We start from the raw sequence: 24,615 nt of genomic DNA, 5'->3' as shown, positions 1-24,615 counted from the left end.
AGTTGCAGTGTAGGGCGAAGAGGAAGCTTGGGGGATATATAGATACCTTTCCTCTCCAGGAAGAAGGAGCTGAAGCCCACTGGGAGGAGAGGATGGATCAACTGCTTATTGCTGGCAGCTCGGTTTGGGAATACGTGCTTGGTCCCCCTTCCCCCTTTTACTTATTGGGCTTCTTAGAGTTTCCAGGGCCCTCAGTGTTCAGATCCATTCCTGAAATCCCACCCACCCACCACCCCCGCCAAGACGCAGCGCCATTGCCTGAGTCGACCTGGGGGCACAGCGGTAACTGCAGTCTTTTTATTTTGCTTATTGTATCTTGGGAGCTTGTACGTGGGGATAGGGGGTGAAGATCAGCAGTCAGCCAAGATTGACCAGAGTTGGGCTTTTTGCAAAAACGTAACTGGGAGTCATTATTACCCATCCCACGCTCCCCCTTTAGACTAGTACTTCCCGGCCCCCGTCTGAGGCAGTCGCTCTCCGGAGCTCTGTCCTTCCCCTCTGACTCCAGGCAGAAACTACAGAGTTGTAAGAGAGGCGCTTGCCAGGGCGATTCCCAGGCCCCAGAGATTTAGATCACAGCCCCATACCGCTCACTTGGCTTCTAAGGCGTTCGCGTTCGCGTTCGCCCCGAACCCTCTACCGCCACCCCATCCTCTACACAGCTCGGGGCGCAAGTTGGTTTTATTGGGAGAGACTTAGACTGGCAAAGACCTTGTGAATAGAGAGAGGAATTCAAAGAAGTTTCGATTTTTTTTTTTTTTAAATCAAGGGAAGCGTCTTTAAATGCTAAGTAAAAGCCCTAACCCGGGCACCTGGGTATCGGTAGGGGTCACAGGTGGAGAGGTGCGGGTCGCCTGGAGTTCAGAAGTCCAGACCGAGTGGGAAGGTCTGAGTAAGGAGCCGCCCACAAGGAGCTCCAAGTTCAGGGCGGGGCTGTGAAGTCGCTCTGGTGGAAAGACTCATCCGAAAGCAAACGAGCCTGAGTCAGCGCTGCCCTAGGGTCCCTCCGCCCCTGGGGGGCGGGGGTGGTGTCACAGATGGGCCCCGGAGTAGAGTAGGACAGAAGAAACTGGGCCAAGCTGCACTTTTACCTCGAGGGGCCTCGAGGGCTCTCCGTGTCTCTGGAAACAAGGGCACTACAAGCACTTCAGGATGAAGAGTTGTAAGACGCAGATCCGGCGCGGGCGGGAGGGAAGGGGTTAGGAGTAGGGTCCGCCTGGGCTACCTTCAGCCCTCATCAGACGGACGACGAAATGCGAAGGACTACCTTCCCCCAGTCTGTTCTCCCAGCGCCTCCCTGGGGAAAGAGAACTAAACTCCGTGTTCCTTTGCGGAGCCGGACGCCTGAATTGGGAAGTAGGGCGAATCAAGGCCGGGAAATGGGACCCTTGGGTCGCTGCTGCCGCAGGGACTGAAGAGGCAGTCTCTCAATTCCCAGGACAGGTTTGCTGCTTCTGCCTCTCCCCGCCGGTCTAAGTGGATCGCTCCACCTATTTCCTCCCCCGCTCTTTCGGCGCAATGGATTGTTCCATTGCCCCTCCAGTCTCGGGCCTGCGTTGCGGGGGACACTGGCACGGTTGGTAGGGAAAGCCCCGGACGTGACGGCTGAGTGCGACCCTGAGCAGCCTCCCCTCTCCCATCCGTCATTCCCCTGCGCGCGTTCTCCTTACACCCTTCCCCTCCCCCACGTGGGTTCCAAGCTGCAGGGAAGTAAACAGCGGGCAGCGCGAGGCTCACGGAGCCAGGCCAGGTGGGACCTTGCACTCTCCAGGGGTCCTGCGCTGCTGCTCAGGGGTCTTTCTTGCAAAACCCCTGTCTCGCCTAGCTGGGATGATGCATTAGGAAGATGCTGGCCTGGGGACAGAGTCCCCGCTGAGTTAGGGGCGGGGCTTGGGTGAGCGTCAGTGCGTTTACAATGCGGTTGGGGGGGGTGTTTGTGGGGAGAGGACTAGAGTAAAAGTAGGATATTTTGTGACAAGGACCTGGTGTGGGAACGGGCAGGGGAGGCTTGATTGCCGGCGTCTGTTCGGAAGGCAGGGGGTGTTGTCATCTCTCTCACAGGCCCTCATCGCCCCCTTCTCAGGCGGGAGCATGCTGGAGCTCCCGGGGCTGCGGCTCCCCCCGGCGGGGTTCCTGCTCCTGTTGCCGTTCCTGCTGCTGCTGCTGCCCGCAACCCCCGCGCCCCATCGGGCTTCCTACAAGCCGGTCATCGTGGTGCATGGGCTCTTTGACAGCTCGTACAGCTTCCGCCACCTGCTGGAATACATCAACGAGGTCTGGCAGGGGACCTCCGGTTGTGGGGCGTTGGTGGTGGCGTCTACAGAGGCTGGGGAAGGAGAATGGGGAATTGAATGCTGGGCCTGCCAACTTCCTCGGGGAGCTGGTGCTGGCGTGGGGAAAGTCTGGGGACGAGAGATCGTTAGTTCTAGCAGGGCACAATAGGCATGTGGGCGCTGGCCAGGGGTCGGTGTGGAGGGGCTTCATCGTCCATCCCCGGTTGGGGCATTGCCCCCTTCCCACAGACACACCCTGGGACTGTGGTGACAGTGCTCGATCTCTTCGATGGGAGAGAGAGTTTGCGGCCCCTGTGGGAACAGGTGCAAGGGTTCCGAGAGGCTGTGGCCCCCATCATGGCAAAGGCCCCTCAAGGGGTGCATCTCATCTGCTACTCGCAGGGTAGGCACCGTCTCCCACCCCAGCTCCTAAGCCCTATCTGAGGCTTGATCCTTATCTGAGGGACACTGCCTAGTGTTCCCTTTTTTGAGCCACATTGCTTCAGCCAGAGCCCTGATACTTGAGCCCTCCTTTTCTGACTTCCCTCAGTACCTGGGTCTTATCTCTGTGTGTGTCCTGAGTGGGAGGGAGGCTCCCTGCACTGCTGCCCCTTTCTTTGCCCATTACCCATGGTTCTTGGACATAAAAGGTAGTGGGACAGTAAAAAGCACCCTACAGTTAGTCGGGACACCCAGTGTCGAATTCTGGCTCTGTCACTTACATGACGTGGATGTTTTGACACAGGGTGTGTGCCGTCTCTGGGCTTCAGTTTCCTTTAGGTACACTGTGTGTGTGGGGGGTGCGGACGGGGGCAGTGTTGGCCCGGCTGTCCCTAAGTCCCTGCCCAATGTGGTGTTCTGCCTGCAGGGGGCCTGGTATGCCGGGCACTGCTGTCTGTGATGGATGAACACAATGTGGATTCTTTCATCTCTCTCTCCTCTCCACAGATGGGACAGTATGGAGGTGAGTGGGCACTGTGGGTTCCATGGGGGGGGGACCCTGAGTCTTGAGGGCACAAGTTTGGAACCACCTGGCACTGCTGTTCTCTTGCCAGACACGGACTATTTGAAGTGGCTGTTCCCCACCTCCATGAGGTCCAACCTCTACCGCATCTGCTATAGCCCCTGGGGCCAGGAATTCTCCATCTGTAACTACTGGCATGGTGAGTAGGACATGCCAAACTGGGGCCTCCATGGAAAGGGCATCCTGGAGGATAGGGCCTGCTGCTCCCACCTCTACCATAACCAACAGCAATGATAATGATAACTTAACAGTTATTGAGCACTTACTATGTGAACAGGCACTGTTCAAAATGCTTTATGTGTATCACCCTATTTGCCTTAGAGAGTATAGCCTGCTGCAGGGGTTGGCCGACTGTATCCTTAAAGGGCAAGATAGTAAATATTTTGAGTTTTGCAGGCCGTACAGTCTCTGTCACAACCACTCAGTTCTGCCACAGTCATGTGAAAGCAGCCATATATCTTATGTAAATGAATGAGTGTGTCTGTGTTGGCAATAAAATTTATTTACAGAAACAAGCAGTGAACTGGATTTGGCTAATGAGTCATAGTTTGCAAACGCCTGGTATAGTTTTTAAGACCATGGATGCTGCTGGGTCCAGACTGCTTGGGTTTGAAGCCTGGCCCTGTGGCATGACTTTGGGCAAGTTACTCAACCTTCCTGTGACTCAATTTTCCTCATCTGTATAATGATATAGTACATACCTTATAGGGTGGTTATGAGGATTAAAGAAATGAATGAATGTAATGTACTTTGAACAGTATCTGGCTCATCGTAGGTGTTAGAAAAAGGTGTTTGCTATTATGTTTACAATGATCATGGCTACTATTATATTACTATTCACCTTGTCTATTACTTTAGCCTCCAGATTGGTCTTCCAGCCTCTGGTCTTGCCTCTCCTCCCTGCTTCTCTGACAACCTTTCTAACTGCTGTTTGTACCCAGACCCCCACCATGATGACTTGTACCTCAATGCCAGCAGCTTCCTGGCCCTGATCAATGGGGAAAGAGACCATCCCAATGCCACTGGTAAGACCCCAGGCTCCTACCCCGGTCCCATTTTCTGCTTCTCTGACCCCCTGTGTTCCCCTCTCCAACCTGGCCTGACCCCTGTGACTGACTCAGGCTCTCTTCTTCCCACTCTGCAGCTTGGCGGAAGAACTTTCTTCGTGTGGGCCGCCTGGTGCTGATTGGGGGCCCTGATGATGGTGTCATTACCCCCTGGCAGTCCAGGTAATAAGGGACTGTGTGGCCTGAAGATTGGCTAAGGACACTCCAGCCCCCACCAATCTTTATCTCATTTCTAAAACTGGCCTGCTGCTTCCACTGGGTAATACCCCTACCCTCCACTCATCTTGTCACCCAAGACCAAAACCTGGGAGTCATCTCCTAGCCTCTTATACGTAGCCAGTCACTAAGCCCTGCTGACTCTACTAGGTAGAGTCTGCTTGCTCTCCATCCCTACCAACCCCACTTTGTAAAAACTTTTAACTTTGAAATATTTACAGATTCGTAGGAAGCTGCAAAGATAGTTTAGAGAGGTCCTGTGTATCCATCACCAAGTTCCCCTCAATGGTTGCATCCTATGTAACTATAGCACAATATCAAAACCAGGAATATGACATTGGTACGTGTGTATAGTTCCATATGCCATGTAATCACATTTCCTACCACCTCTTTTACTTACCTGGACTACTGTAATAGCCTCCAGCTCATCCCTCTATCCTATTCCTCAGGAAAATCCATGGCTTCACGGCACTATGTGCCTGCCTTTGATCATCATGAGTGATCTGAAATGTCACGTGATCTACTTTAGTCACTCAACAAATACTCTGTGTGCCTAGGCACTGTTCTGGGTCCTGGGGATGCAGTAGTAAATGAAAGAGAAGTCCATGGTGTTATGTAGCTTACATTCTTGTGGGGGAGACAGATAATAAATGTAAATCTATATGCCAAGTGGTGATAAAATAAGGCAGGGGAAGGGATTAGAGGATGGCCACGGCCTATATTAGCTGCTGGCCAGAGAAGTCCTTCTGGAAGAGCTGCCATTTGAGCAGAGACTGAAGGAAGTGAGGGAAAGAGTTGTGCATCAAACTGGGGGAAGAACAACCCAGGGGACAGGAGTAGCACCTGCAAAGGCCCTGGGGCAGGTCTGAGGAATAAAGAGGCCCATGTGGCTAGAGTGCAGGGAGCTATGGAGAGGGTGGGAGAGGAGGTGAAAGAGGTAGCAGGGAGCCAGTTACAGAGAGCCTTTGTGGGGCACAGTAAGCACCCCCCCTTTTTTTCCTGAAATATACACAACATAAAATTTTACCATTTTTAAGTGTATAGTTCGGTGGCATCAAGTCCATTCACATTCCTGTGTAAGCATCACCACTATTTATCTCCAGAACCTTTTTTTCCTTCCCAAATTGCAACCCCATACCCTTTAAAGAATGGTAACTCCCTCATCCCTGCCACTCCCTGGCCCCTGGCAACCATGGCCCTTGCTTTTTGAAAATTCTGAGTGAGACGGAACACGCTGGAAGGTTTTAAGTGAATGAGTGACATGCCTTATAATAGTTAGAGGTGGGATTTATTTTTTATCTCATTTCAAACAATCCTGTGAAGGTAAGAATGGCTCAAGGTTATGTAGCACCTTTTATGTCCCAAAGCATTATTCTAAGTACTTTTCAAATAAAGCTCATTTAATTCTCACAACAACCCTATAGGGTAATTACTACTATCCTCTTTTGACATATAAGGAAACTTAAGTACAAAGAGATTAAATAACCTGCCTACATTCATAGAGTTAGTTAAGTGGTGAAGTCAGGCTGTCTGACTTAACGACAATGTTTTTTTCTTTCTTTCTTTTTTTTCTGGTATGCGGGCCTCTCACTGCTGTGGCCTCTCCTGTTGCGGAGCACAGGCTCCGGACGTGCAGGCTCAGCGGCCATGGCTCACGGGCCCAGCCGCTCCGCGGCATGTGGGATCTTGCCGGACCGGGGCACGACCCCGTGTCCCCTGCATCGGCAGGCAGACTCCCAACCACTGTGCCACCAGGGAAGCCCAACCACAATGTTTTGCTTCCTCTCTACAAAGGAGGTATTCTTATACAGGGCAAAGAAGATAAGCAACATGATCAACCACACACAGTGGGGAGTGTGTGGCAGAGCTGGAGTTTAAAATCCAGGTCTTTGTGCCCCTACTGCTTTCCTACCGCGTGAAATCCAGCCCTTCAACAAGGCCTCCAGGCCTCCAACCCAGCACCCCCCGCACCCAGCTGTGCCTTACCTCTGTGCTGCTCTTGCTGTTGCATTTGCCTGGGACAGCCTTCCTTAGTCCAGGGTAATCGCTGGGAAGCCTTTGTTGATGCTCTAAAACTAGGTCAGTAGCCTCTCCTCTTTGCTCCCATAGCCCATACTGGCATTTGTTCAGTTATTTATGGCCTGTGTCCACTCAGTGCCCATGCCAGTTAAATATTCTTAACTAAAAAAATTTAAGAACTTTTAATTTTGAAATAATTTCATACTCAAGAAATTACCAAAGTAGTACAAAGCAATCTTGTATACTCTTCACCTAGATTTCCCAAATGTTAACATCTTACCGAGTTTACCTTAGCATCCTCTCTCTCTCCCTCCCTCTCCCTCTCTCTCTCTCTCTCTCTCTCTCCATATATATATATATACACATATATATATGTGTACGGAGTATGTGTGTGAACCATTTGAGAGCAGGTTGCATGATATCTCTTCACCCTTGAAAACTTCAGCACGTCAGTGTCTATTTTCTATGTACAGGACATTCTTTTACATACCTGCAATAATGATCAAAATCAGGAAATTAACATTCATTGATACAGTACTCTGTAGACCTTATTCAAATTTTCCCAATTGTCCTTATAGAAAAAAATCCAGTGCAAGATCCAACCCAGGATCCTGTGTTGCATTTAGTTGTCATGTCTCTTTAGTCCCTTTTAATCTGGAATACTTCCTTGGTCTTTGTACACGACGTTGATATTTTTGAAGCGTATGAGCCAGCTGTTTTATAGAATGTCCCTCGTTTGGGTTTGTTGGCTATTTCCTCATGATTAGGTTCAGATTGTGCATTTTTGATGGGAATTCTGCAGAAGTGATGCTGTACCCTCAGTGCATCACCTCATGAGGTACATGATACCCAGTTAAATATTGGTATTTTGAGTGTCCTCCTTGCTGCTTGTGTCCTCAACAGGCCATGAGTTCCCGAAGGACCCTAGCCCACCTTGATTTTCTCCAGCTCTCCTGATAACCTCCCCCTTACCCCCCAATCTTTTTGTAGCTTCTTTGGTTTCTATGATGCAAATGAGACGGTCCTGGAGATGGAGGAGCAACTGGTGAGTTCGTTGGAATTACCTTCCCTTTCTGCGCGCACTGTCCCAGCTGTCCGTGGCTCTCTCTGCCACTGAAACAGGAGTTGAAAGGTTCACCCTGTGGGGAGGGGGTCTGGGACACCAGCAGGAACTTACTTTGTCCTCCCTATGTCTTTCTTCCATGCCCCTTTGCCCACCTTGAAGGTTTATCTGCGGGATTCTTTTGGGTTGAAGACTCTCCTGGCTCGGGGGGCCATAGTGAGGTGTCCAATGGCTGGGATCTCCCACACGGCCTGGCACTCCAACCGTACCCTTTATGAGACCTGCATTGAACCTTGGCTCTCCTGAGGGATCCCTCAGGAACTCCCCAGTCCAGAGACCAAGTGGTAGCCTTGGATGTCAGGGGCCCTGGTGTGCCCGTGACCACCTCATCGCTCTCCCACCAACCAGGGCTCCCAGGGCCCCTTCCTCCGCTCTTCTGTGAAAGGCAAATCCTGGTTTCCGCCATCTCGTGTCCTCTCGTTTGGGGCTCCCCCATCCTCTTAAGGCCAAGCTTGGGAAGTGAGAAGCCAGGTTTACTCGTGGCTGCTCCTCGACTCTGGCTGGAGGTGCAGAATCCAGCTCCTGCCCACCACAGGGGTCTCCTTCCAGGCCACTCAGGACATTTTTAGCTTGTTTTCCCCATGTTCCCTGTTCGTCTGAACTCCCCTGTTGTGAGCCCTCCCAACCCCCAGGAAGGACCACCCATGAGAGTGGGGTTCTGAGGCTCCCCTATGGGGACATTTCCGTTCTTGAAGTGTCAGTGTTGGGGAATATCTGTGGCCCGTGAGGCCCATCTCAGGTTTGGGGATCCCCCAGTCCCTATGTTCAGTATTGGGGTGCCCTTGGGGAGCCCAGTTTCTTTGAGGCTCCAGCCCCTCTTTTAGCTACCCTTGAATGGGTGTTACCCCTATATTTATGGAAATAAAGTTCCATTTACTCAGTTTGGCTTGACTCATTTCCAGGTGAGGGAGACCTGGCTCCCCAAGGAGGGTGGGGATGGACAGCCTGAGGCCCGGGTGCCCGGATGCCTGGTCTGGGGTGGGACCCCCTTGGTGCTTCCGCTCTCTCAATGCCCATTCTGTGTGGGTTCCTGATTCTCTGCGGGTTCTTTCCTGCTGAGGACAATTCTCTTCCTGTCCCAGCCTGTGATTGGGGGGCTGAGCCCAGGGCTCTAGTGGTTTGGGCCCCAGCCTCATGGGTGGAATGCACCAGCCAGCCCCCAGGCTAGACGAGGGGGCTAAGGGTCAGGGTAGGCATTTGTTGTGCCCCTTTTTGACCTTTGTAGGCCAGAGCTGGGCGAGGGGCTGGACAATGAGCCTCCTCTTCCTGAAAGAAGGAATCTTGGTGGAGACAATAAGGCCCTGTCTGCTCTGGCATGGGGGGCGGTGGCTGACTCAACTTTGCATACCCCCCACCAGGTCCTAACAAATGTCATCAAGAAATGGGGGCAGTTTTCCCTTTACTGCCCTGGGCAGTCCCCACCGCACCCTTCTTTCTTTTCACATCTGCTCTTGCCTTTTCTCCCATGACTTGACCCCACTTTGTTGTCTGCCAGCTCTGACTTTTCCTGCCCCTCAGTTCTTCCCTAGTCTGTGTTGGGTTGAAGGATGGAGGGCAAGGGCCAGGGGTGCTGCTGGTGTTTAAAGCTAGTAGTCTCTGCTGATTTGGGGGAGTTCCAAAAATAAGGGGCCTCATAGGGTTGAGAAGAGACTTCTGAGGGGCCCTTTGCTTGGCTGGTGGGGTGAAGGGAGTAAGGATCTGGACCCCACTGAACTGACCAAGCTCCAGCTGTGGAGGAGGCTTGTGGGAGGGGGCAGGAATGGGAGGGCTCTGTCTGGCCCGCCCCTCCTCTCCTTTGCAGCCCGCGCAGCCCGCCCACCAGTCTGAGCTGCTGCTTCTGAGGCTGGTGGCCTGAAGTCTCCAGGAGAGGGGGAAAGACAGGTGGGGAGAGAACGTCAATGGGGAAAGACTGGGGGTCACTCAGAGTCTTAAAGTTGAGTGTGAGTTGGGTGTGTTGTCTGAGTGAGGGGAGTGGGTCCAGGGTGTATGTGGTGGTGTGGGTGCGTGAGGGTAGCAGGAATGTGTTTAAGGTGGGGTTTCCAGGTGTGTGGGTGTGTACAAGGTGTAAAGGGGTGTAATGGTGCATATCTGATATTTTGAAGGTAGGAGGATTAGGATGGAAGAGGGCACGTCAGAGACAGGAGGGTCACGAGGGGAGGTGGAGGGAGTGTGTCGGGCTGTGAGCTTGTATGGTGCTGCATGGACCATGACGTGCTAAAGGAAGGGGGGTGTTAGTTAAATGTACCTGCGGGTGTAGACAATCCTGGTGGCTAGTGCAAGCGTGCAAATGAATGTCCTGCCCCACTTAAAGGGCACCAGCAGACTGCTCTTGGAAGGGTTGGAACTGGAGAAGTTAACAGGAGAGGGGAAGGGCCTCCATTAACCTCTTCTTGCCTGCAGCTGGCAGAGTCTGAAGTCAAGGAGAAACATGGGGTCCAGGGCTGAGCTGTGCACTGTCTTAGGCGGACTCTCATTCCTCCTGCTACTGATGACAGGCGAGGGGGCCAAGGGTGGATCCCTCAAAGAGAGGTGATAACAGAGGGGGCAGGGCCAGGGGTGAGGTCTTCATGAAACCTGACGGGGCTGGGGTTTCACAGGTGGCAAAACAAAGTTCAGAATGGGGGGGAGGCTGTCATTTTTAGGGAGGGTGGGGCCTCAGTGGAGCCTGAAGGGAAGTGGGGCTCCTGGCTCCCCAGGGCCTGGCCCACTCAATGCCTCTCACTTTCCCCCGCATGGGTGCAGTCAGGGGGTCTGCTCCAAGCAGACGCTGGTGGTCCCACTCCGTTACAACGAGTCCTACAGCCAACCCGTATATAAGCCCTACTTGACTCTGTGCTCTGGAAGGCGTGTCTGCAGCACCTACAGGTGAGGGGGGGGAGCCTGGGCTCTGGGGTCTCTCAAGAGGAACGAACCCCCAGAACCGGGACCAGGACCCATATGCCAATGTCCAGAGCCCGGCGCTGTGTTCCAGGACCACGTACCATGTGGCTTGGCGGGAGGTAAGGAGGGAGGTGCAGCAGACCCACGCCGTGTGCTGCCAGGGCTGGAAAAAGCGGCATCCCGGGGCGCTCACCTGTGATGAAGGTGAGGCTGGGTCTTCCCAGGCCTCGGGGGAGGTGCGCCCGGCCGGGCTGGAGAGCCAGGCCTTCCGCTGGGTTCTGAACCCCGCTTCCCGCGCCCGCAGCCATCTGCGCCAAGCCCTGCCAGAACGGAGGCGTCTGCATCCGGCCAGACCAGTGCGAGTGCGCCCCGGGCTGGGGTGGGAAGCACTGTCACGTGGGTGAGTTGCCTCGCCCTCCCTCGGGGTGGCGCCAGAACCTCCCTACCCGCTATGGTGCCCCCCTCCGCCCCGCCCCCCTCAGCCCCCTCCTCTTTCCGGTAACTAGACGTGGATGAATGCAGGGCTGGCGTCACTCTCTGCTCGCACGGATGCCTCAATACAGCAGGCAGCTTCACCTGTGGCTGCCCCCAGGGCCTGGTGCTGGGCCCGGACGGGCGCACTTGCGGAGAAGGGGCCCCAGAGCCCCCAACCAGTGCCAGCATCCTCAGCGTGGCCGGTGAGTGGATGGGTGCGTGGGGCACGCGGAGGGCCGGACCAGAGGCGGGGCCAGGGCAGTGGTCACGCTCGGCTCGCTCCTTTGTCCCAGTTCGGGAGGCTGGACACGATGAGCGTGCCCTGAGGCGGGAGATTCGGGAGCTTCGAGGGCGCCTGGAGCGGCTGGAGCAGGTGAGTGGAGATGCCTGGGGCCAAGTCTGGGTGGCAGACCCCACCCCCAACACTCTGAGGTGTCTCTTCCTTTGTAGTGGGCCAGTCAGGCTGGAGCCTGGGTCCGAGCAGTGCTGCCCATGCCCCCAGAAGAGCTGCAGCCCGAACAGGTGGCAGAGCTGTGGGGCCGAGGCGACAGGATTGAGTCTCTCAGTGACCAGGTTCTGCTGCTGGAGGAGAGGCTAGGTGCCTGTGAGTCCCCATGCCCCTCTCTGTGGGGACCCGCATCTCCCAACAGCTGCCCCCAGCTCTTCCAGACACCTTTTCCCAACTCAGTTTTCTCTTGTCCAAAATCTCTTCTCCTCCACTCACTCACCCCCTACCTTCCCCAGATTCCCACACTTTACCACCCCTTCTCCTGGTCTGTCTCCAACTTGGTGGTTCCACTTATTGGTGAGCGAGACTGTCAATCCTTCAGTGTCCAGGGCCCACTCCAGGCGTCCAAGAAGTCCACAGTCAATGTGTCTGCCTGTCTCCTTGTCATTAACCAGGCTCCTGCGAGGACAACAGCCTGGGCCCAGGCCTCAATCGGCGGAGTTAAGGAGCCCCTGCAGAGCCCCTGCCCCACTAATTTATACAGAAACTGGACCCACTAATCCTCTGGGATTGGCCGGCTGGGGAGCTGCAGATAAGGCTATCTGCCACTAAGGAGCAATGAACAATGGAAACTTTGGAAAGCTGAAGAAAGGAGGAAGGCGGGTTGTCTTGGCCTGCCCCTGAGTCTTCCGGCTGGGGCAGAGGCCTGGAGGAGAACTGCTTTTTTAACTCCTTAACAAATGCAGCCAGAAAGTGCCCAGATCTCTCTCAATCTTTATTCTCGGTTTCTTGCTGTTATCCAGATAATTAATAAAAATCAACCACGCAAAACTGGGTCCCACCCTCTCCTTTTGCTCCCAGCCCACCTCCGTAGTTGTGAGCACAGGTCTGGGGTGGGAGGCAGGGAGTGGCTAATGCCACAGGGAGGAAATGAAAACTGGCTCAGAGAGGGGAAGCCTCAAAAGAAAGAGAAATAAATTAAAAGCCCTCCCATCCCCTCCAGCCAGGGTTCAGTTCCTTTCCCCAGCTCCCCAGGGTGAAGTGACTGCAGCACCTGATGTCTGCCTCTTCCCCTTGTGTCTGGTTAGAATGGTACAGCAGGGCTGTAGGGGGCTTGGTGGGGCCAGGACCACTGAACAACTATACCCAGAGGATGAGGGGAAGCAGAAATGTGGCATCCAAGAGTGTGCTCAACCCTGGGCACTTGGACAAGGGCAGGGATGAGACCTCTGAGTGACAGAGTCCAGCCCCCACTGACAGGAGGCTCCACGGGAAGGAGGGAGAAGGTGCTGAGGAATGTTTCCAGGATGAGCCTGGGAGAAGTATTCCAGGCATCAGCTTCCAGCCACAGCGTGAGGAGTCGTCCTCACAGATGGATGAGTCCACTGAATCCGTGGACATGGGAGTGAGAAATTGTTCCACAGAATGGATGAATCCACTGGCCAACGTGGGGTGGAGAGGTAGAGAAGACCACAAAGGAAGAGGGTCCACTGGGGACAGAATGGAGTGTTCCTACCCTTGTGTAGGCTGAACCACTGAAGATGAGGGGGAGGCGACTGTCCCACAGACAGGATGGCACGGAAGGTGGGGTTCAGAGTGGAGGCCGCACCTAGGCAAGAGTCTGTTGGGGGGCGGTGCTGGGAAGGGGGCAGGGAGCGGTTCTGTAACCACATTCACTTCAGAAGTTGAAGATTCCAAAGAAGAGAACAGGTGGGGAGAGGGGAAATGAGGAACAGGGCTTGGCCCAGCTTCGGGCCCACAGGGCTGGTAGGTGTGGAGACAGCGGTGGGGGGTGGGGGTAGATGGGAAGGGAGCTCAGAGCTGGGCCTCGCCCACCCCTCCAGGCTTCTTCAGATAGTCACCACCACCCCTGCCATCAGTGGAGATTTCCCGGAAAACGGTGAGCATGGAGTGTCGGACTGTGTCGGCCAGAGCTGGGACGTCATCTGGTGTCAGCCCTTCTGTGGGCACTGGGGGCAGCACCCGTACCTGACATCGCCCTGGGAGGGGGGTGAGCACCATCATGGCCTGTGTACCAGGACTCTGCCCACAGGTGGCGCCTGGCTTCCGAGCTCTCCTGATACTTAGTCCCCTGCTCAACCTTTCAGTTCTCTGCCGTGGACAACTCCCCCTCGGCTTACCAGCTGCCACCTGTTCTCTGAGGCCCTCCCTCGCAAAGCCTTCCCCAGCCCCAGTCCAGGCACCTCAGCACCCTGCCGGCCCCACTGTCTGGGTTCAGTGTTCACCGCCGAATGCCGTAACTGTGCACACAGGCTTTATCTTTCCGGTTAGACAGTAATGGCCTCGCTTGGAGGGTCCAAGTGTTACCCATCTAGCAGGGTATGGGAGGTGCTTAATAAATACTTATTGGCTGATGTGGGGTCACATTAGATAATCCTGTGGACATCTCAGTGCTGACGCTGACTGAAGCTCCTGCCCCACGGGGATGTCCCTCTCGCCTCTCCCATGGCCCTTCTGGCCACCCCCGAACCCCAGATCTGCACAGAGCCCTCACCTGAAGTGAAGCGGCGCTCCTTCTTGCAGTAGAAGTCTTGATAGGAGGACATGACTATGGGAACAATGGGAACCTGAGGGAGAGGAAAAGCAATCAGCCCACGGCTCCCTTCTGAGGTCCCCAGGACCAGCCTCTGCCAAGAGAGGAAGGGATGGTGGGGGCTTGAGGGGCAGTAGTAGACGGGAAGGAGTAATCACCTGGGCCTGCACTGCGAGGTGGAAGGCGCCACGTTTGAAGGGCAGCATGGAGCCATTGTGGTTTCTCGTGCCCTCAGGAAAAACCCAGACCCGTACCTGGGAAAGAAAGAGAGTCAAGGAAGACACACATGTGGAGGGATCAGAAAATGGCTGTGATGCTGTAATGGGACTTGTGAGGCCTGGTGGCCCTGCACATCAGTTTATTTACAACTATTCTACTCCATAACCCCCATTTCCCCAGGGTGACTCACATCCTGTGTGAGCAGGGTCTGGGCGACCTCAGACATGACACTGATGGCATCCCCAGTGCGCTTCCGGTCAATGAAGATGACTCCCGCCAGCCAGCAGGCCAGCCCGGCAGAGCCGGCCCACAGTAGCTCGCGCTTGGCAATGGGCACACAGCGGCCTGGCAGTACCTCCATCATCCCTAGGGCAGAGGTGGGGGTGGGGTGAGGATACCTCACCCAGGTCATCACCCAGGGACTAGAACTAAAGGAAGAGGCAGACCTGGGGGTGAGGGGTGGGGGAAGCCCCAGAAAGTAAGAAAAGGTGACTAAAGGTGTATTATCTTGCTTATGAGGGCAGCTCTACCCCAGGCAGAGGCCTGCAGGGGGAGCAAGGGGGCAACGCCCCAGATGAGGGAGGGTTGAGGACCTCTAGGGGGAGGGGATCCCAGGGAGGGCTGCAGGAGGATGGGCGTGGCTAGGGGAGGCTGCTCACCAAGCAGGTCGAGGGAGCTCTGGTGGTTGGAGACAACAACGTAGGGCTGTGAAGGAGGGAAGTGGTGAGCCCCTCGTACCTCCACTCGGATCCCGTACAGGTATTTGATGTGGAGCAGCATCAGACGCAAGATCCTGTGGAGGTTCCACAAGGCAAGGGGTTCCCGCGGGACCTGCTGACGTCCACCTGCAGGCCCCAGCCCCCCTCCCCGGCCCGTCTTCCTGGGCATCTTTGCAGTCTTCTCCACTTCCTTGTCCCTGGGCTCGCTCAGTGTCTCCTACACACTCAGTGCCCTCCCCAGCCCCTGCTTGCTTCTGACCCTAAGGTTCCCTCATCACCCAAAACCCCTTGCCCCTCACTTCATGTTCTCGACGTTGCGTCCTCGCACGGCACACACAGGGATGGCGAGCACAGCCAGGAAGAGGATCCAGCCATTGTAGAAGGCCATCTTGAAGAAGTACTTGGCACTGGGGCTGCAGAACCACAGAGTGGGCAGCAGCAGGGAGAGCAGCAGCAGTAGAGGCCACACCCCTGGCCACAGCTCCATTCTGGTCACCTGCAGGGGACGGGGCGAAGGACAGAACCAGTGGGCCTGGTTCCTGGATTGGGGACGGGGCGGGCAAGGTGCAGAAGGCAGGGTCTGGGGGGGCTCTGGGGGCCAGGGCTCCCGTTAAAACCTGTCCAGAAAGCCTCTCTAGGATGGGGGTGGTGGGGATGGGAGCTCAGGACTGCTCTCCCACCCCTGTCCCTGAAGGATCCAGATACATTCAGACATGAGACACAAGATATGGACATCCACAACTCACAGACACAAGACAACAACAGGACATTAATAAGAGCTAACGCTTGTAGCTGGTAAGGATCTTATAACGGTCTATCCCTCTGCTGTCCAATATGGTAGCCACCAGCCACATATGGCAACTGAGCACGTGAAATGTGGCCTAGTCTGCATTGAGGGGTGCTTAGAGATATAAAATACACAGCAGATTTCAAAGACTTTGAAGGAAAAACAGAATGTAAACTATCCCATTAATAATCTTTTATATTGATCACACTGTGAAATTATAACCTTTTGGACATACTGGGTTCAATACACTAAAATTAATTTCACCCTGCTACTTTTACCGTTTTTATGTAGCTACCAGAAAATTAAAAATTACATATGTGGCTTGCATTATAGTTCTGTTGGACAGGGCTGGTCTATATACTATGTTAAGTCCTTAAATATGAAACACCCAATTTACGTTTTAAAGGAGACAGACCCAGAAAGGTTAAAAAACTTACCTGAGGTGATACGACTCCTAAGAGGCACTTCCTAGCTTAAAGCTAAGCAGCTTGTGCTCCTAACCACTTGGTTACGCTGCTGCCTGTATATATACACACAAATGCACACATAGCACGCAGCAGATACAGTGGAAATGACAAAACACAGACATTCTCCAGGGGCTGACTGGCAAGAATAAGGGCTCTCGTCACTAACGCAAACTCGGACACGCACAGCCATACAAAGACTGACCTGTTCACACACATACGCAAACTTACAATCACACCCATGACCGATAAAGGACGGTAAATTCATACCCAGTAAAACCCCTCTCCACCCAGGCAGGCTCCCTGTTCCCAGATAAACCCATGGACGTACCTATATCTACTAATCCTGCTTCCACAAACAGGCAAACAGATCCCACCACCCACTTCCCTCCCTCCCAGCAACACTGCAGGCAATGTGGTCAGACATGCAGTGTGTAAGGCTTCACCAAGCAAAAAAAGGAGGGCAGAGAGTAAAAGGGTCATTACACCACCTGCCCTGGGAGAGGAAAGAGTTCAGGAGGAAGAGGCTCTTCCTCCTTCCTCCACTCTGCCCCACGGTTTGGGGCAGGGTCACAGTTCACACAAATGGTGTTCAGGCAAATATCTGTCACTTGTATCAAGGCCAAAGGCACGCGCTTCCAATGACAGAAGGGCTGTGCTCCAAGGTAAGTCCATTGCCAAGGGTGAAGGTAACAGGTGATAGAGGAAATGGGACTCTGCCAGCTCTAGGACAATAGGCTTTCTGAGTTGCTTCATCCTACTGCCCCCGCAAGCTGGAACAAGCACTTCTCCCCTGGACTATTTGCAACAGGCTCCTAACTCTTCCCCTTCAATCCCTCTTCCACATGGCAACCACAGATGTTTCTGTGGCACAAATTTGAGTATCTCTCTTGCCCAAAGGCCCTTCTTGACAAGGTGACTTCTGCTTACACCTCTGGCCACATCCCTACAAAAGCCTTTTCGCTCTAGTCAAACTGACTGACTTCAGTTCCTCAGACACACCATTATCTTTCGCCCTTCTGTGCCGTGAACACGCTGTTCCCTTTGGCTGGAATGTTCTTCTGCCTCTTCACTTGCCTTATACAGTTCAGTGTCACTTTTTGGAGGTCTTCCTGAACCCCCTCCAGGCCTGTGTTTTCATTACACTTTTACCTTGATCACTGATTCTCCAAGTGCAGAAAAATAAATCCTTGGACCTCACTCCAGATTACTGAATCAGAAATTTAGGCCGTTGGGCCCATGCCTCTGTACACTATTTTAAACAAGCCATCCAGGTGAGTCTGATGTGCACGTAAGTCTGAGAACCACTCATCTTGACACTAGACAGGGTGTAACCACTTGAGGTTATCTTTGTTTCCCTCCCTAACGTGTAAGCAGCTTGAGGACAGAGATTTTCTTATTCCCAATGCCCAGGACAGAAGGAAGCAGAGAAGATGCTCAATAAACATTTGCTGAACAGATTATAAAGCTGTGTACATACCCACGTAGCCATAATTAACGAGACAACAGTTCTGAACACCAATCAGATAGCTACCCTCTTGAGGACTATTAACTACGAAAAGAAAAGCCACCAAGAAAGCAATGAACACACCAGGCCTAACAGTAACCTACTCTGGATAAAAATACACAATACAGGGTCACGGTGAAGGCAGAGTGACAGCAATCTAGACAAGATGGCACACACAACCTTGCACACAAGAGAAACATACAGAAAGGGGATTAACATGCCACAGGGGAAAGACGCCGCTGTCATCAAATACATGCCAACAGTGCAAAGAGCGGGGGACAGATAATGTACATGGCAGAGCTGACGCTGTGCTATGCATTGAGCTCCATGGACACGGACTGTTCACAGGCACCGGATGTAACGTGTATGAAGAGACACGGGCCAGCGGGGTCAGCAAGGTAAGGCGTATGGGGATGGTTCTTTAGGGACACGGAGGCCCAGTTGCCTTTTCCTCTAATATGTGACATTAAGTGACTCTCTCCAGAGCAGGGATGTCCGAGGATTTATAAGCACAATGGAGTGCCAAGTGAGTTACTGAGCATACAGCTCACAAAATATATTGGCAATAAAATTATGAAATAAATAGTGTATGGAACCAGAAGCACACAAGCTGTGGACGTGTCACATCAGCACATTATGCGAAGGGGCACACATGTGTGCGCTGTGAATTGGGACTGGGAAAACACATGCAATAAACAGGCCAATCCGATCATAACATGAGTGTGCGCTAGTAGCTAAGCCATGAGATCCCACACACAAAGACGACTGCATATGGTGGGACTATGCACATAACCTGTGAGCCCAAACAAAATAAGGTATGATCTCTACATGCTAAAGTAAACATAAGATGTGCAAGAAACATGAAACCACATAACAGATGCAACAGATGAGAACACACACATGTGAACACGTCAAGACTGGACATGAGACACGGACATAAGATATGAGAACAGGCAATTCTGATGGAAGATAACACATCATTTCTCCACAACCCATGGAGAGCACAGGACAAACTAGCCACACACAAGCCATAGAACACATCAAAGGCACACCCACTCAATGTAGAAAACATGGTCCCCCACAAGGCATCTGTATGTCAGTAAGGGTCGAACACAGCATGGAAGGCCACTGAGAAACAAGAGGTCCTGTGCCTTGAGAGAAACAGGTGTCTCGGGGCATCCCTAGGAAGCAAATTCTGCTGGGGAAAGGAGGGCACTAAACTGCCTTCTGCCTGCCACTACCCCGCAAGGGTCACGTGGGGCCAAAGGGCAAGAAAAGGAACTGGGGAAGGTGTTGGGGCTTTCCTCTCCAAGATTCCCTGTCCACACCCCCATCTCAAGTTCACAAGGTCTCCACCTCTTCTCCCTCGTGTCTCTTCCATCCTTCCTCCCTCTCAGGCCCCCTCTCCTTTCCCCAGCAACCCTCTCCCAAGTCGGCCTGTATCCTTTTCCCACCAAGCCTCTCCCCAGCCCACCCTCCCAGACCCAATCTTTCCCCATCCCCTCCTCCACATCCCTTTTAGCCTCCTCCTCCCTCCTCCTCCCATCCCTTTCCTGCCCCCACCTCAGTGGGGTGGGGGGCCTGGGGGGCTGGCCCCCTCCCCAGCCAGGCTGCGGCAGCGGTGGTGGCGGGTGGCTGTGTCTCTGCCTCAGTCGGGGTGTCGGTGCCAAGGGGGCGACAGGATTTGGGGGTGTCCTAGCCCCGGCCGATGGAGGGGAGGTGAGAGTGGGAGGCTGGGCCCATAGCGGTAGGAATGGTGGGGGGTTGTCCCCCCAGCTCCCTCCCTCCCTCCCTCCCTTCCTGCTGTCTCTCTGAGGGCTGGGGCTGCTGCTGCCGCTATCCCCCGCCACCCCTCCCCACGCCCGCTGGTTTCCGGGGCTGGCCAGGAAGTAGGGGGCGGTGATGGGCGCCCTGTTTTGCCAATCGCCTCCCGGGGACCCAGGCATCTCCTCCCCACATGTTTCAGTCTCCTCTTGCTAGCTCCACCCTACGAGAGCTCAGCTGGGCTCCGTCTCGGTCTCTCTGGCCTTTTCTGGCTCCAGCTGCACCTTCTTTTCTCCAACTTCCTTTCAGCACACATGGCTTGCGTGTCCCTTGGTGCTGTATTCCTTCCTTGGCTCGTTCCTTCTCATTCTCCATCAGCTCTCCTCTTATTGTCAACTTGTTTCTTTTTTTCTCCTTAACTCCCACATCTGCTGCTTATTCCCTCCAACTCCAACCCTTTTCCATCTCCCTCTTCCTGTCCCCCCATTCAAGTCCAAATATTTATCAAGCACCTACTGTATGCCAAGCTCTGAGTTCTTCACCTCTCTTCTTTTTCTCTCCAGGACTCCATCTCACTCCACCTCACCCTCCAGCTCTCTTGTCTGGTTTCTGCCCTTTGTCCCTGCCACTATCTCCCAGCAGTCCAGCTCCCTCCTCCACTGACCTCCTCCCACCCCCACCCCTTCCTGGTCTTTGGAGAGAAGGGACACTCTCAGGCCCTCTCCCTGCCCGTTTCCTTCTGTGATGTACTTTAACCTCAGTACCTTTTCTTTTCTAGTTCCTTCCTTCTTATCAGTCTCCTTACTCACCCAAGCTGAGACTACCCCTCTCCTCAACGTAGAAAAAATGTACTCTTCTTCCAGTGGAAACTGGGCATTAGGGTTGCTTTCTTGAAAAAATAAGTGAGGAAGAATGCTGATTCCTCTGGTATAAGCATGCCTCCTTAATTTTGTAGTATGTACCTAGCTCTCTCTCCAGCCCCTGCTGCCCTCTGCCCCATACTCCCACCATCCCCTTATCAGGATCATTCCATCACTCCTCCCTTCTTGGTCTCCACTTCTGCCTCTCAATAGGGTTTTTCCCTAAACCTCTACACGCTTCCCGAACACTAACCTCCCCTGCCGTAGGCAGCTCCTAACTTCTCACCGTTCCTCACTGAGTCACGTGGGACCTTTTATCAGGATGTTGTTGAAGAACCCTCAGCTTGTGTCTGGCCTCCACCCCCACTAGATACCTTTGCCCTGAAAGAGTTTACACGCCCTGAGGAACAAGATGTAAAGAACACTGGTAATGGGAGGACTGTTACCTAGTTCTGCTCCTTGAGCCACAGTGAGGGCCAGTGACTGTAGAAAAGGCCCAAACTCGTACGAAAGGCCCAAACTCTGAAGCAGCTTGCCCAAGTCCCAGGGGTCCAGCCCAGGAGGAAGACCCCAGTTCTGCGGGGCACAGTACAAGAAGGAAGGGGCGGGCCTAACCCCTTTCCGCCGCGGGTCGCCTAAAAGGGGGTGGATCTTGCCTCTTCACCCACTCACAAAGGGGTGGAGCTAGACCTTTTCGGCTCTTTAAGGTTTAAAACGGTGTCTAGGGCAACTCTGTTCTACTCTGTGTCACATTAAAAAGGGGATGGGCCTTTACTTCATTTCTGCTCTGTAAATCACCTAAAGAGGGGCGGGCTGAGTCGTCCAGCCGAGGGAGATGGGTTAACACCAGCGCCGCAGATCGATGCTCGCACCATCCAAACGTCGGGCTAACCCCAGTTCTGCTCCCTTCTTCACTAAGAGGGAGGGGCGGACCCAAGTTCTGCTCTTTACGTCACCGAAGGAAGCCGGAGCCATTTTGAACCCTGCGACCCTAGCATTTGTCCTCTTTTCCGAGCTCTTCGCCGTCTTTTCCGACCTCGGCCAATCAGGGGCGAAAAAAACGGCCCAATCAGTCGATAGAGACCGCAGTCGGAGGACCCGGATGAGGCCAAGACAAGGCTTTTGAACCCCAAATCCCGCCAATTGTAGAGCAGTCACCATGGCGACAATATAGCGGTAAAGGGGTGGGACCAGAGAAAGCGCAACTCTCATGGGATTGGCCCACCCCTTCCCTCCTCCTACTGCGCACGCGCGCTTTACCTGGCCTCCATTTTCCGTCGAGTTCTAGCCAATTAGTTGCTTTGGAGCTATACGCTCCAAAGTCCAAAGGAATCCGGACGTTCTCTGAAAGAGGAAGTAAAAGAAAGACAGGGGCTTGTAGTGGGCGAGGTCTAAGTAGTCTTGAGCCAATTGCTTCTGGCCTTTGGTTATGACTGGCAACTACTCAGACGAATAAAGCCCTCCCTGGCCGGGGCGACAGGACGTATGGAATATTTACCAATCCCATGGCATTGCAAACTGACCGTGACTGTTTTAGCCAATAGTCATTGTGCAAGGGCGGGACCACGTAAACCTCTTTCCTCCCCCGCCCTTTGGACCAGTCCTTTCTTTCGATTCTGTATGATTGGCAGGCACTGAGACCAATAGTACTTAGAAAACCTTGAAGCCTGCCAAAAGATCGTGGGCCGGAGGCGGTTTCTCGTTTGTTGCGGCGTCTGTATGTGTGTTTCGGGGGATTAAGGGGCACGCGGGGGGCAAAACAGTACCGGCCATGGCAGCAGCGGAGGAGGAGGACGGGGGCCCCGAAGGGCCAAACCGCGAGCGGGGCGGGGCGGGCGCGACCTTCGAATGTAATATATGTCTGGAGACTGCTCGGGAAGCTGTGGTCAGTGTGTGTGGCCACCTGTACTGGTGAGAATCTGAGAGGGGTGCGAAAAGGAGTGGGGCTCAGATTTATACTGGGGAGGCTGGGGGCGGGGGCGACCATACAGTCATACAAATAATCGGAGGGCACATTCTCATAGGTGAGGCTTGAGGGGGGTTCTTACGTGTTTTGGGGTATGTGTGGGCGAGAGGGTCACGTCTGTATAGAGGAGAACTGTGGAAAGGAAAGTCATAGCAACTAGGAGCCAACCTAGTTGTGTTAAGGGGTGCGTTAAGAGGAAGTGGGGCTCTGCACATCTGTGCAGGCGAGACGCGAGCCACCTTACCCCAGGGAAGGGAGGGGTCTTAGCTGTACAGGTGGGATCAGATTAGACTCAAAGGTTAGGGGAGGCACGCATCAGTTGAGTAGGGGGACATCTGGGGAAGGTGGGATCACATGCAGGTGAGATATGGCAAGGGGTGGTATGGGAAACTTGGGGACAAGGGCACTGTGGAGGGGCATCCCCCAAAGGTTAAGGAGTTGTGGAAACAGGGACTTTGTTGGGCATAGGAGAGAGAAAAAGGAGTAGCGGGAGAAGGTGCTGGTAAAGGGGGTTTGGTCTGGGAGTGATGGGGGCAAGGGTAGGGCTGGGGCTGAAAGAGGAGACCTGGAAATGGGTGGTTGAACAGGACTGGAAATTAAGTCGAAAGGCAGAGAAGGAAGGGGTGAGGATTTGTGTGTATGTGTGTGTTTGCTGGGGGAGAGAAGAGAGGAGAGGGTTGAGCATGTTGAGGATGGATGTAGCTTTAGGTGTTGGAAGATCAGAGAAGCAGCAAGGCCAAGTTGGCTAGTATGGTAGGGGTTGTGGAAAATATGAAAAGAAACAGCAGGTAACACCTGGTAAGAGGGGGAAAGATGGGACCCTGAGGTTGGGTCTGTGTCTCTCTTTTGTGTAACTGGTTTGACCTTTCTCGTTCCCCTTCCAGTTGGCCCTGTCTCCATCAGGTGCGTACGCAGAGGAGATGAAGAGGGAGATGGGGAGGTCTGAGGAGCTGGAAGACCCTTCTGTGTACTGGAAACCACTACATTTTTTTCCCCCAGTGGCTGGAGGCACGGCCAGAGCGGCAAGAGTGCCCAGTGTGTAAAGCTGGGATCAGCAGAGAAAAGGTTGTCCCCCTTTACGGGCGAGGGAGCCAGAAGCCCCGGGATCCCAGGTGAGAGAGGGGAGGTGATGCTGAGGGAAAGTGGAAGGTTCTGCTTGGGGAGTGGGGTGTGGAAGAGGAGGGACTACTTCCTGCTGATAGGCCCTCTCCTCTTCCTCAGATTGAAAACCCCACCCCGCCCCCAGGGCCAGCGACCCGCTCCAGAGAGCAGAGGGGTGAGTCTTGTCTGATTGTATTCCTTCCTTGCCAGAGACTTGCCCCGTTCCCCACTGACTTTCTTCGTCTCCCTAGGGATTCCAGCCATTTGGCGATACTGGGGGCTTTCACTTCTCATTTGGTGTTGGCGCTTTTCCCTTTGGCTTTTTCACCACCGTCTTCAATACCCACGAGCCATTCCGTCGGGGTACAGGTAAGAGCCTTCCCTCAGCTACTACCAGCGAGCCTTCTGAATCTCCTCAGCCCTGCTTCCAGCCTACGAGTGGATATTTCTTCCACAGCTTTCCTCTCTTCCACAGGTGTGGATCTAGGACAGGGTCACCCGGCCTCCAGCTGGCAGGACTCCCTCTTCCTGTTTCTCGCCGTCTTCTTCTTTTTCTGGCTGCTCAGTATTTGAGCTGTGTCTCCTTCCTGCCCACCTCCAGCCAGAGGAAAATCAGTATTGGGGGTCCCTGCTGAGCCTTCCTTATTCCCGGACCCTCCCCTGTAAGCCCTCCATTTTTGTTGGCTAAGGGCAGCCCTGGCCACTTTCCAGGAGGGTGTGGGGAGGAGTGACACCTGTGCATGGAATGGGAGAACCTTTGCTCTGAACTGCTCGCTCAGTAGCATCGTAACTCCCAGCTCTGGGAGAGGAGGATGGACTGAAGACAAGGTCTGTCTCCCCTCTCTCCTGATCCTTTGCTTTCCCCCCCATTTCTTGATTTGATGTTGAAAGGTGGGCAAGGCTCCCTCTGACTCTCCCCCATATTCCCCTTGTTGATTTAATTTAATTTTTCTCTCCCCGGTGTCTAATGTGGGTCCTGACTCGTAAGTGCTTCCTTCCCCTCACTACCTCCTTTATTACAAATTCAATAAACAAGTTGAGATGTATTCACGGGAACTCTGCCCACCTTTGTCCATCCCTCCTTCCTTCCAAGACAGGAGCATTTCTCTCCAACTTCAGTAGATGTCGGTGTGGTGTGGTGAAGCGTGGG

General features: G+C 53.8%; 4 protein-coding genes across 18 annotated transcripts; 3 read left to right on the top strand and 1 right to left on the bottom strand.

The window, feature by feature from the left end:
* Positions 1–929: 929 nt before the first annotated feature.
* Positions 930–10,126, top strand: PPT2 (palmitoyl-protein thioesterase 2). 10 transcript variants are annotated; one of them, XM_032649482.1, is made up of 9 exons: positions 930–1,162; positions 2,084–2,274; positions 2,523–2,676; positions 3,142–3,237; positions 3,329–3,436; positions 4,239–4,322; positions 4,442–4,526; positions 7,590–7,644; positions 7,825–8,602. In XM_032649482.1, exons 1-9 carry the CDS (start codon positions 1,153–1,155, stop codon positions 7,966–7,968), a joined length of 927 nt encoding a protein of 308 aa, XP_032505373.1. In that variant the 5' UTR covers positions 930–1,152; the 3' UTR covers positions 7,969–8,602. The 10 variants fall into 10 exon arrangements, with proteins under 10 accessions (XP_032505373.1, XP_032505378.1, XP_032505374.1 ...); XM_032649487.1 differs by having other exon boundaries at positions 942–1,162; positions 2,062–2,274; XM_032649483.1 differs by lacking the exon at positions 930–1,162 and adding an exon at positions 1,192–1,443.
* Positions 8,751–12,355, top strand: EGFL8 (EGF like domain multiple 8). 3 transcript variants are annotated; one of them, XM_032649476.1, is made up of 9 exons: positions 8,751–9,603; positions 10,123–10,251; positions 10,465–10,587; positions 10,694–10,806; positions 10,907–11,002; positions 11,109–11,279; positions 11,370–11,449; positions 11,527–11,680; positions 11,980–12,355. In XM_032649476.1, exons 2-9 carry the CDS (start codon positions 10,151–10,153, stop codon positions 12,027–12,029), a joined length of 888 nt encoding a protein of 295 aa, XP_032505367.1. In that variant the 5' UTR covers positions 8,751–9,603; positions 10,123–10,150; the 3' UTR covers positions 12,030–12,355. The 3 variants fall into 3 exon arrangements, with proteins under 3 accessions (XP_032505367.1, XP_032505366.1, XP_032505365.1); XM_032649475.1 differs by having other exon boundaries at positions 10,694–11,002; positions 11,125–11,279; positions 11,527–12,137; XM_032649474.1 differs by lacking the exons at positions 8,751–9,603; positions 10,123–10,251 and having other exon boundaries at positions 10,314–10,587; positions 10,694–11,002; positions 11,125–11,279; positions 11,527–12,137.
* AGPAT1 (1-acylglycerol-3-phosphate O-acyltransferase 1) lies at positions 12,279–21,880 on the bottom strand. 4 transcript variants are annotated; one of them, XM_032649493.1, is made up of 7 exons: positions 21,659–21,880; positions 15,316–15,512; positions 14,957–15,090; positions 14,488–14,663; positions 14,237–14,332; positions 14,040–14,112; positions 12,279–13,524 (listed from the first exon to the last, which is right to left on the bottom strand). In XM_032649493.1, the coding sequence occupies exons 2-7, from the start codon at positions 15,501–15,503 to the stop codon at positions 13,340–13,342; spliced, it is 852 nt and encodes a 283-aa protein (XP_032505384.1). In that variant the 5' UTR covers positions 15,504–15,512; positions 21,659–21,880; the 3' UTR covers positions 12,279–13,339. The 4 variants fall into 4 exon arrangements, with proteins under 4 accessions (XP_032505384.1, XP_032505386.1, XP_032505385.1 ...); XM_032649495.1 differs by lacking the exon at positions 21,659–21,880 and adding an exon at positions 20,845–20,866; XM_032649494.1 differs by lacking the exon at positions 21,659–21,880 and adding an exon at positions 20,055–20,192.
* A 70-nt stretch (positions 21,881–21,950) lies between these two features.
* On the top strand, positions 21,951–24,515 carry RNF5 (ring finger protein 5). The gene is made up of 6 exons (XM_032649496.1): positions 21,951–22,309; positions 23,249–23,267; positions 23,364–23,476; positions 23,586–23,640; positions 23,717–23,834; positions 23,941–24,515. Exons 1-6 carry the CDS (start codon positions 22,170–22,172, stop codon positions 24,036–24,038), a joined length of 543 nt encoding a protein of 180 aa, XP_032505387.1. The 5' UTR covers positions 21,951–22,169; the 3' UTR covers positions 24,039–24,515.
* Positions 24,516–24,615: the final 100 nt, after the last annotated feature.

This window comes from Phocoena sinus, chromosome 11, assembly GCF_008692025.1.
Source record: "Phocoena sinus isolate mPhoSin1 chromosome 11, mPhoSin1.pri, whole genome shotgun sequence".
NCBI lineage: Eukaryota > Metazoa > Chordata > Mammalia > Artiodactyla > Phocoenidae > Phocoena > Phocoena sinus.
Note: the sequence above shows the minus strand (reverse complement) of the source record. Positions and strands in the feature narration are given on the sequence as shown.

Coding starts and splice junctions, on each gene's coding strand:
- EGFL8 (XM_032649474.1), top strand. CDS start 10,340: ATGGGGGGGAGGCTGTCATTTTTAGGGAGGGTGGGGCCTCAGTGGAGC. Junction 11,280..11,369: donor CAGCATCCTCAGCGTGGCCG/GTGAGTGGATGG, acceptor CCTTTGTCCCAG/TTCGGGAGGCTGGACACGAT. Junction 11,450..11,526: donor GCCTGGAGCGGCTGGAGCAG/GTGAGTGGAGAT, acceptor CTTCCTTTGTAG/TGGGCCAGTCAGGCTGGAGC.
- PPT2 (XM_032649480.1), top strand. CDS start 1,519: ATGGATTGTTCCATTGCCCCTCCAGTCTCGGGCCTGCGTTGCGGGGGA. Junction 2,275..2,522: donor TGCTGGAATACATCAACGAG/GTCTGGCAGGGG, acceptor CCCTTCCCACAG/ACACACCCTGGGACTGTGGT. Junction 4,323..4,441: donor AGACCATCCCAATGCCACTG/GTAAGACCCCAG, acceptor CCCACTCTGCAG/CTTGGCGGAAGAACTTTCTT.
- AGPAT1 (XM_032649493.1), bottom strand. CDS start 15,503: ATGGAGCTGTGGCCAGGGGTGTGGCCTCTACTGCTGCTGCTCTCCCTG. Junction 15,091..15,315: donor CGCAACGTCGAGAACATGAA/GTGAGGGGCAAG, acceptor GAACCTCCACAG/GATCTTGCGTCTGATGCTGC. Junction 14,113..14,236: donor ACCTCGCAGTGCAGGCCCAG/GTGATTACTCCT, acceptor CCTCTCCCTCAG/GTTCCCATTGTTCCCATAGT.
- RNF5 (XM_032649496.1), top strand. CDS start 22,170: ATGGCAGCAGCGGAGGAGGAGGACGGGGGCCCCGAAGGGCCAAACCGC. Junction 23,641..23,716: donor CCGCTCCAGAGAGCAGAGGG/GTGAGTCTTGTC, acceptor TCGTCTCCCTAG/GGATTCCAGCCATTTGGCGA. Junction 23,835..23,940: donor GCCATTCCGTCGGGGTACAG/GTAAGAGCCTTC, acceptor TCTCTTCCACAG/GTGTGGATCTAGGACAGGGT.